The sequence below is a fragment of the Metarhizium robertsii genome (genome assembly GCF_000187425.2).
Source record: "Metarhizium robertsii ARSEF 23 chromosome Unknown MAA_Scf_8, whole genome shotgun sequence".
Classification (NCBI taxonomy): Eukaryota; Fungi; Ascomycota; class Sordariomycetes; order Hypocreales; family Clavicipitaceae; genus Metarhizium; species Metarhizium robertsii.
The window spans coordinates 393,905-404,509 of NW_011942226.1; the positions used below are offsets into that span (position 1 = coordinate 393,905).

General features: G+C 54.7%; 2 protein-coding genes across 2 annotated transcripts; one reads left to right on the forward strand and one right to left on the reverse strand.

Annotated features, from left to right (window-relative positions):
• Nucleotides 1-1,786: 1,786 nt before the first annotated feature.
• On the reverse strand, nucleotides 1,787-8,608 carry MAA_00928 (ATP-dependent DNA helicase PIF1; the record flags this gene model as incomplete). Its single annotated transcript, XM_007818926.2, has 5 exons — nucleotides 1,787-3,779; nucleotides 3,865-4,421; nucleotides 4,460-4,912; nucleotides 4,977-7,301; nucleotides 7,697-8,608. 5 exons carry the CDS (start codon nucleotides 8,606-8,608, stop codon nucleotides 1,787-1,789), a joined length of 6,240 nt encoding a protein of 2,079 aa, XP_007817117.2.
• A 1,090-nt stretch (nucleotides 8,609-9,698) lies between these two features.
• Nucleotides 9,699-10,550, forward strand: MAA_11467 (uncharacterized protein; the record flags this gene model as incomplete). The annotated part of the gene is made up of 3 exons (XM_011413461.1): nucleotides 9,699-10,019; nucleotides 10,093-10,409; nucleotides 10,460-10,550. The coding sequence occupies 3 exons, from the start codon at nucleotides 9,699-9,701 to the stop codon at nucleotides 10,548-10,550; spliced, it is 729 nt and encodes a 242-aa protein (XP_011411763.1).
• Nucleotides 10,551-10,605: the final 55 nt, after the last annotated feature.

Below are 10,605 nucleotides of genomic sequence, written 5' to 3' on the forward strand. Positions count from 1 at the left end.
CTGGGATATTGTGGGCGTCAGTGATACCGTTTCCCCTTCGCGGCGTCGTGAACGATGGTCGCGCTGGATAGCGGCCAGCTTGACCCTCGCCTTAGCCGTGGAAGGGTCATCTTGGGAGTCTTTCCCACTCTTGTGGTATCTAGTTGCCAAGTAAGCGTGATCCATACTCGCTGCACTGCTTCGGGTGGTGGCTGCATCAGACGGCGAGACGATCGGATGGGTTGTCTGATGCAAGGGAGGTGAGGGAGCCAGTGCCCGGAATAGCCCTGAACTTTGTTGGGTTGGCGGCAATGGCGTCCCCAGAACTATACGTGGTTGGTTCATCGAGTCCTCGAATGAAGACCTCCTCACTGTGTGGCGTCCTCGTAAACTATTTGAAGATGAAGGCCGGGTTTCAGATATTTTCTGCCTAGGCGATAAGCCAGCTTCTTGGTCAGTTCTCTTCGCAGGTCGGTCGGGCGAGGAAGGACGGACCGCGACGCCCCTCAGTGTCTGGGTCACGCTTTTGGACCTGGAGTACTGCAGACTTCCTTTTGCTGACGAAATCACCTGCTGGTCTGGCCTCGCCGCAACGGGCGCAGACAATGGAAATCATGTCCATGTCCATGATAGAGCTCCCGGGAAATAGATTCAGGGCCCATTACCTAATCTAACGAAGAGAAGACGCATAGAAGCGCTGAAACGGAGGAACTGGTGATGATTCAGCTCAATGTGATGATGTAAACAGAGGATGCCTTTTGAGTAAACAAACGGGCAGGCTGCCAGCCGCAGCGGGCAAGTGTTGACAGCTGGCGAAGCGCCATGGCCCACCTTTTTGATGCCATCATCCAATTGCCGATGGATTTGCGACTGCCAATGCCTTGAGGAACGAAAGGTCTCTATGCTCTACCCCGTCAAGACTTTTCACGTGATCTTTCCTCTCTCGACCAATCAGATTAGCGCCGCCCTTAGTGCTCCGAAATCTTGATGAGTCGCTATGGGTCCTCTCGCACTTCTTCTTCCCCTTGCCTTGCCGCCAGAAACTCGCATTTCCGGGTACTGGGGAGGCCGAGTCGCTAGAGTCGTCCATCCTTATACGCTTGGTCCCGCTATATTTTAGCTTAGACCAAATACCGAGCACAGGCCCAGGGGCTACAGCATAAATACCATTGCCAGCCTCAGTGCCAACGTCAGTGTCTAGGGTCAGCAACTATTTTTCGCCGCAACCTTCCTACGGTATACCTATTGTATATATATACATATATATATAAACTGGGCTAGTTAAGCTTATATTTAGTTAATATCGCATGTTGCTGGGATACCCGTCCCGCCAGGCCGGGGCGGACGGGCCGAGCCACCAATCGGGCTGGCGACTGCGCAACTGACTAATCACTTCCGAGGGTGCTTCCTCATTGGTGCATCTAGCTAATTCTCCGTTTATTCTGTCCAACCCCAGCATTCTGCCTCCTTATTGTCGTCTCACTCAGCACTTCCAGCTCTTGCTCCGCAGCGACCATGTTGTCCAGCACTTTATTGCCTATGAAATCCTTCTCTCGTGCCTTGGACAGAAGCATTATGCCCTTTAGCGACCGGCTCCGTGACAGCTGCACGTACAAGCTGTACGGGTCGCACTGTGCCGGAACAGCCTTTCCGTCGATATTCGTCGTCCGAGTCCCCTGCAATTCCAGTGCCACCTGGTCTAACGTCCTACTTTGCACCTTATAATCGGTGCATGCGAACGCGGCTGCGCAGGGTAATCCCCGACGAGTAACGTCGCATTGTTGCCATGGTCGTTTGCTCTGACACTCTATCTTTGTGCTGATGGGTGCAAGAAGGACGGTTCCGGTTGGCATGCGGCCGGGGGGCCAAAGTGGAGGGTGGTATCACGGGAAATGCGATAGCCTGGGTACTTCTTGTCCAGAATGACATCTAATGCCACATATCTCGATCCGTTGACCACTTTCAGGCCTTGATGGGTGTTCTGGTTCACGACGACAGCCATGCCAGGGACGAACATGAAGATCGCAGGAACCGGTATCGCACTGTCGTCACCGTAGCCCATCATCATGAGAGCCTCCTCCTCTGTAGGTTGCCCATCTTTCCACTTGTGCTCGGAAATGAAGATTCGCATCGGTGCCTGCCGTTGCTTCTGAAAAGACAACACAGCCTCGACGTTCAAATTCCATCGGTTCTTGTTCAGCGGCGTTACTACTGTAATGCCCGACTCCCACGGGATCCGTCTGCCTTCCTGATAACACGTCCTGTTCAAGAGATCCACATCGGTCTGGTCTTGTATGCCTTCCCGGATCCGCGTTAGCAGCCCGCGCAGCCGTGGATCCCCAGCAGCACGGACTTGTTCATTCAACATAACTACGGTGGTAAACTTCTTCCACAGAGCATGCGCCTTGTCGTGCTGGTATCTCTGTTCCATCCTGAACGTTCTCTCTTCGTCCCACGGAATGGCAGCGCTTGGCAGGAGAATCGACCTCTCTTGAACGGGGCGGAACTGGTGGAAGTCGCCGCAGAAGACAACAATGGGAATCCCGCCAAAGTCTTCCGTGCACCCCCGAAGCTTGCACAGCTGCTCGTTCGCGGCGTGTAACGTCCGCGCACCAAGCATGCTGACCTCGTCAACGATCAGCAGCCATTTCTCCTGCCAGTCCATCCTGGCCTGGCCATCGATATACAGGTCACCCGAGCTGGAAGAACGAATCCCGTCGACGTGCGTATATAGACTTGTTCGCGAGATGCCTTTGGACAAATTGCACGCGGAGTGGATAGTAATACCATTGACCTGTGCCGCCGCGGTGCCTGATGTCGCCGTTACCAGCAGACGATGTGATATTCCTTTGCTTGCAAACAGCGCGGCGATAGCTTCGATGACCCGCGACTTTCCAGTGCCGCCTTCGCCTCCGACAAATTGGCAGAGCTGGGAGGTACCTCGCTCATCGCGACGCACTCGGTCCAATTGACGGCATATCAGTCGGAGGGCAATGCTCTGTCTTTGGTTGAGCGTGAAGGACACGGCGAGCTGCCTCCCTGCCTCCAGAAACGAGGTGGCCGGCCCAAACCGGATGCTCGTTGACGGGCCTGTGGCCCCGGCGACAGTCTCCGAGTCTGCGGCCGTTATGGAGATGTCGTCCTCGCCGAAGCCGTGAAGGACACTGTACGCAGCTCTACTGTGACCCGTCGTGTTGTTACTGCCCAGGCTCTGCACCCCCTGGATCATCCTCTCCCTCTCCTTGGACGCGCTTATTTGCTGCGATTTAATAGACCTGACCTGTTCCTGTCTCGGGATCTCTGCCCCCGAAGATGGGTGTCCTCGGAGGCCGAGTGTTCTTGGTCCTCGCTCTATAACCATCGTGGCACGCAGATCATCCGTTGAGCACAGGGACGCTAGCTGAAATCGGCACAGTTCCTGCACCATTGTCGAGATTTCCTTTGATCCGGTCGTGATCTGACCACTTCCCACCGCATTTCTGAAAACGTCAATGAGGCGAGCTGCATTGCCGATATTGTCTGACCGGTACCCTATTCCCAGCTCATCATCGCCATCAGCCATGCCCGACTCGGTCACGTCAGCCATAGGATCTGTCTCTCCGGACATGGCGGCCCACTGTCTGGCATCTCGCTTCACGTCTTCGGCGGACCGGCGGAGTAGTTGAACGTTGTCTACAAGGAATGACACCCTGCGAGCCAGACCCTGTTTTTGTCTCTCCCAAATGGTATTGATATCGCCTGACGTCTCGGACAAGAACGACTCCCACGGGACAAAGATGGCCAGATGTTGTACGGCCGCCCTGCGCTACCAATGTCAATCTTTGTTCGGGACCCTGCCGCTCTTGGACGGCAATCCAGATCTGATGGCCACTGGGGCGTACATACCTCCTGTGATAGAGCTCCTCTTCCTCGCCAAAATCCATGCAGAGGTAGCCGTCCAGACAGACGACGGCATGCCTACCCGGCCTCTGCAATGCCTGCACCCACATCTGCGAGAGCGGCCAGACACTGTCAAACTCCAGCTCGCCCCAAGTAGCTGCCCTCTTGCCCTTCCGCTTCAGTTTGACCAAGGACATATAGTCGTACAGCGACTGGCCTTGCAGAAGTCTGCCACGGTGCGGGTATGCCTGCACAAAGGAGACCCTCTCCCCAGCTTCCTCCAGAAGGACCGTCTCGTCCATAGGCTCGTCCACATGCTCCATACCACTCGCGCTTCGCAGGTGGCTCCACCGTCGGAAGATGTGCCAGTAGAGGGAAGATGCATTTAAAAACGTCCATGCGTCATTGTTTGCAAACTCGGTAGGGTAGCCCAGCAAATGGGCGACGACTTCTACCTGCGACAAGGGCCGCTCCGTGAATATCCGGTTCGCAACCCTCATCAAGAACTGCCGCGTCTTGTTCTGACGACTGTCATCCTCGCTAGCAACCTGCGCGACAACCGCCTGGGACCCCTTTGTCGAGTCCTCAGAACGCGGAATACGTCCGCCGCAGCTGCCACACGCTTCCATACGGGATCCTCCACTTTGGTTGCATAGTTCGTCACGTAGTAGACTATGGCCAAGGTCTTACACTGGGTCGCGATGAATGATATGTCATGGTTGTGCCGCAGCCCTACAGCCATCGCCTTGTTCCAACGATTTACCCATTCGTGCCTGCGTTGAATCCGCAACACTCCGTCTTCCGTAAACGCAGTCTTCTCAACAAGTCTCCAAGGCGCTTTGAACCGACAGAGGTTACTCTTCCTCCCTTGTTTCTTAATGGAATACTTGACACAAGTCGGGCTGTGGGTGTGTATCTGGGTGGCCCCGGCGCAGAAATTTGCCTCCTCGTCGAATGCTGCGGCAAATTGGTGGCTGTTCTGCAACATCGATGATATATCTGACGTCACAGACCTCTCCGCCTGAACTGCCGCGGATGCCGCTTGGTCGAGGTCCTGCATCGTTTGCCCCGTGTTAAACGACTGTATTGGATTAGGACATTACGCGGCAGAAACTTACCTCCGTGAAGACACTGTCTACGTACTGGATCACCCGATCACGATATGTTGCCTGGTCCTCCCCCTGCACATCTTTGAGGATGGAGCTCAGATGCATGTTCCCTTGAAGCCAGAGAATGCCGTGGAGGCGGAGCGCGCCGCGCTCGTTGGTCTCTACAGCTCCAAAGTATTGACTGATACGCCCGAACACCGAGTCCTCCCCTGTCCTCACATAGTACTTGAAGAACATCTCCATCTCCCTGTGGAAGAAAATTGCCGAGCTGAGAGGGTCCGAAATCGCCAGCCTCGCCCGTTTGTATGCCAGGTCGAGACTCGTTAAGAAGGCCTCGGCCTCGTCTGGGTCCCGGAAGCGGTGTGCCGCGAGCCTGAGCTTGACTGGGTTCGTGATATCATTTGGGTTCAGCGTGAACCAAATGGCCGGAATGCCGTGCCGAATTATGAGAGCCTTGATCTTCCGCCGCATACTTAAACGATTCTCCCTTGACATCGGCTGGCGAAACCCATACAGAGACAGGCTCCTTAAGAGCTTGTTGACTGCCTCGTCGACGGTCTTCCCGGATTCCTCCAACTCAGCCCTGGCCTCCCCCAGCCTCTCTGCGGTCAGCGATCGAACAATATGCTCCACTTCGCGGAAATTCTTCCTTCTCACGCTTAGCATGCTTACCCGGCGGTTCCTTGACTTGACGCCCATGTTAAAGACGAGAAAGCTGAAGACGTGGTGTGTCGCAAAGCGACCGCCGTGACGCTGGAGAACCAAGCCTGCCCATGTCTCTAGGCTCATGTTCCGGGACGACACTAGACCCCAAGCTGTGGCGTCCGCGTCAAGGACCATTTCCCTGTCCCCTGCCGTGTCCGCGACGCTCTCCTCCGCTTGCCGTGGGCCTCCATTTCCGACCGGGAACAGCGTCGGGAATGCCTTTGCAAAGAACCGCGTATCGAAGGAATCGGCAAATTCCTCGCAACGGGACACAACGATATAAGGTTCGGACGTGTATCCACGCCGCAACTCGGCCGACCCCGCCCAATCACTTCCCGCCTTGTCGTCGCGAACAGCCTCCTGGCTCAGAGCGTCGTAAACTTGCTGCAACTTCTCCGCATCCCTGATATCCGGCTGATCATCGAGAGCGAACATCCCGGACGAGATGGTCTCGTGGATCACATCGGCACCACTCTCAAGCTCCGCCTGCTCCTCATTTCCATCTTCGCCAACTGCATTAGCCTGCTCACTCGCCTCGGCTGGATCTGCAACAATATCGTCTCCTTGGCCTAGCATAGCTAGAACTTCGCGGATATCAACGGGTCCGTCCTCTTCCAGACCACGCTCTGTCCGTGGAACAACTGGCCCTGTTCGCGCCTTCTCCGACGCCGACGGCTCGTTCCGTTCCAAACGATCGTAGATCTGAGAGGGTACGCCATGTATGGCCGTACCCCAGCTATCCATTTCCGCCGTGTCGATATGGATATCGGCATATAGAGGATTGTACCTCTTTAGCCATACCAGCGCCCTCTCCACGACGCGGCGCCGCACCGACAAAAGCGCTGAAAGATCGCTCGGTGCTGGTTTCTCAACACCCTGCCAGGACACGTGCACCTCATCCAGCACCTTCAATAGCGGGTGAGGCAGGACATCTCTTACTAGCTCTTGCACGTTGTTGGGGAAGACTGTGATGTTGCCCTTAACATGCTTCGGATATCTCACGCTCTGCCTGTGCCAGTCTGCTAGACTGTACTTGGTGATGAACCCATAACAGGAGTTCAGCGCGATAAGCTTTTCCTCGATCGGCGTAAGGCCCTTCAACTCGTCTGGAAACATATGTTCGCACCCGAGCCTAGTATGCAACTGGGCTGCAGGAGACAAGGCACCTCTTTCAAGGTGCTTCAGACAATCAAAACAAGCCACGATCTTCTTTCCCGGCAGAAAGCACCGCCTGCACCTAAAAGGTGAATCGTCACGTTTCTCGACGATACCAACCACCCACCGATCCCAATCAACCTCACCCAGATCCACTCTAGCATACTTCAGATAACAGATCGTGCAGGTATGTATCGGCAGGGTGCTCACGTCATGGAACGCATTGTAGTATTCCTGGACGGTGGACACCTTCTTCTCAAGAGAAACAGGAATACTCCATTCCTGGCTGTGGGACAATCGCTCTTTCTCCGCAAATTCTTCATTCATGCAGCGCAGAACACTGGCAAGGTCCTCCTCTTGATCGCTCTCAGTTCTCTCCTGGCGGACCATGATTCTAGCACGTTTCGATCGCAGTCCATCTGTGCTACTAGGACCCTGCCTTTTCTTCTCCCCTCGCCGAGCATCCTTCTCCACCTGGCCCGTTCCAAATCATTCTGCGCAGCCCGGAATACGTCTGCCGAGATTCGGATGCCGATACCCGCAAGCGCCATACTCTCCCCCTCGCGCACTTCCAAGCGTCTCAAAACCCCCAACGGAGACCCACGAATTTCTCTCGAGCCCGGATTTACCTGCGCCGTGGCCTGTTCGTCCCCGTCGCGCACCCGCCTGAACGCCTGAAATAGGTCCCCCGGCCTAGCAACGGCTTTGCTTGCGGAGCCGTCTCTCGGCCTTCTAACCTTGGTCCGCCGGCGGTTCCTGTGCGTCCTGACTTGTTTACCACCCGTAGGTGCCACATTCTGCCGATTGCAGCCCCCCACACCTAAACCACTCTCTTCAACGCTTCCTAATTGTCGCTCTTCCGTTCGTACCATCAGCCCGAACTTGTCGAAGCCAAAACCGGCTGGCAGATCTGTGACAGCCAGCTTTCTGAGAGACAGCGCGATTCCTTCGCGATCGTTCTTCTTGACGTATGGATCTTTATGAGACCAAGCTTTCAGATTTACTAAATCATCCGGATCAATCGGGTCGACCGATTGCTTGACCTTGCGTCGCCCAATTTGCTCAGCTCGTCTGCGAATCAACCTGTTCAACTTCACTACAGCTTCATCCCAGTCGCTCACCTGACGGGCCGCTGTGCAGAGCTTTTTGCAGAAATCTTCTCCCCTATGCGCCCACTTGTAATATTGAACCTTGTCTCCGCCCCAGATGCGCATCACCGTCCTCAAACGCGCCAGATTCCCGTGTCCTTCCCGCAGGCGGTCTCGAACCCAGTCACCGCCATCCCAAGGACTCCGGCTTTCCATCTCCTCCCGCGAAGGCTGATCGCCGCCCGACTGTTGCTGTCCACTTCGTACCATCAGCCCGAATTTATCGAAACCAAACCCGGCCGGCAAATCTCTGGCAGCCAGATTGCTGAAAACTAGACTGATTCTTTCACAGTCATTTTTCTTGACGTATGGATCCTTATGAGACCAGGCCCTTAAGTTTATCAAATCATCCGATTCGATAGGGTTAACCGAGTACTTAATTGGCCGTCGTCCAAGCTGCTGGGATCGTCTGTGAAGCAACCTGTTTAACTTCACTACAGCTTCTTCCCAATCGCTCACCTTGCGAGCCGCTGCACAGAGTTTGTTACAGAAATTGATTCCACTATACGCCCACTGGTAATAGTGAACCTTGTCTCCGCCCCAGATACGGCTCACCGTCTTCAGGGCCTCGACACTTCTAGATTCGTCACCCCGAGCTTTCATCACTCGGCTGTTCTGCACCGCGCCTGACATTTTCCTCGACCCGTTCTTGAAATCTTCACTATCTATTTTGTGGATGTGATTCTATTATTTCTAAAGCTGTAACCTTGGAATTTCTCCATCCCCTCTATACCGCGCAAAACTCCATCGCGGCTCCTGCGCTGATACGTCCAAACCAAACCTCTCCCGTTCGATCTGACCTCTCTCAATCTCAATATCGGCCACACCACCAATTCCCCAGACCACTTCCCGGATCAACTCCCTTCCTCACGTAAACACTATACCTTCACATACAAATCGTGTCCTCCACCCACGAAATACTATCAACCTCAACCTCGTGGACAGACATCCCAGCCAACTCCTGATGCCTTACTGGCAGATGACCAAGCCAGCAGCCCCCGATACTTCACCAGCAGATGACCCGACCGACCCTGATATCTCGTGTGCAGCATGGCTCAGCCAGGGCCTGACGGCAAAGATGACCGACTATCGACACCACCACATGCCACAATCCTCGGAATCACCGTCCAAATGACCAGACTATGCGCAGCAACAGACACGGGGAAAAACTTCCCAGACCTAGGCAACACACCGAAGACACTTGACCAACAACACCACTCGTACCATACCCAATCCTCAGAATTACCAGCCAGATGACCAAATCCGCATAGCCCCCCGTTACTGAGGGGGGCCTGGTGATATGGTTTTGCTTTTTCTGACGTTGCTTTTTGTTTCTGACATTGCTTTTTTCGGGCACCTCTCCCACCTCCCGGCGACGACAAGCAAAGACCATCCTGCCAACCATTTGCCGCTTACGGCGGCTACCATTGTGAAGCAAGTCTGTGTTTTCTATGATCCCGTCAGCTCAGCTCTGTAAAAAAACAGCCATGGACCATTTCTTATTACACATGTGATAGCATTCAGAGCTGAAGACGCGATGATGCGTACGTGCTCACATGCCCTGAGCCTGAGCCTGTCTCGTAGAGTCTGCCCGACCAGTCCTGGATAACAGAGCGTAGTAAACCATCTGTTTCATGCAGAATTATTCCCCTATAGAAACCAGCGATGCGACCTACGTTCCGGCACCGTTTTTCGCTCACACTCATTCCAAATCTCTTTCAACATGTCTCGACAACCAACATTCACAAGCATAATTCACTTACGGGATTTCGTCGATGCCATTACAGATGACCCGACTCGAGAAAATGCTCCAAACTACGTCGAAATCCAAACAGATCTCAACATCTTCGAAGAAGACGGTTTCCATGATCCTAATATCGCCACCGACCCCATTCGCACCCGCATCCATACTTATCTGACGCAAGAACAACGAGAACTCTACCTTCCTGGCGCTTTCTTCTACGCCGACGGCCGCTTCTTCACGGCACTGTCGATGAACGGCACTCTGGAGATTAGCACGCAGACGCTGAGCTTGATGAGGCAGGTCTGGCCGAACATTCGCCCTAGCTCTAGCTGACAGCCTTAGACACCCAGGGAATATCGCCGACTCCGTCCAGTATGACCAGCACTTGCCAGAGCAATGGTGCCCGATGGTGACAGTCATCGGCTTCGTGCCTCCCTGTACCGACAACTCGCTTGACCCTTCCGAGCCCCGTCACTTCACGATCGAAACATCTGTCTACGACGCGTCGAAGGCAGCCCCAGCTCACTTCTCCGTAGTCTGCTTCTTGGAAGGCACCAAGCGTTGGAGGAAAGTCAAGACACCAGCATCGGGAGCTCTCCTCACCGTCACTGCGAAGATCGCCGGCCGCACGAGGGACACCAACCTCCTGGCCCTCCGAGTCCTCGACCTCGCTTACTTGCCAAGACCTGCGTCCGCGCCAACACCGGCCCCGACCGATACTCCACCTTCGAAGCGATCAGACCGCTGGTGTGGCCGGGTCCCATCTACATCTACTCCTTCGAAGAGACCACGCATATCGGACCCTGCCAACGAAGCTGCAAACCCGTCTGATAGGAATACAACTCTGCCAGACACCTCATCAGGCGCACTTGTTTTCCCGCACTCG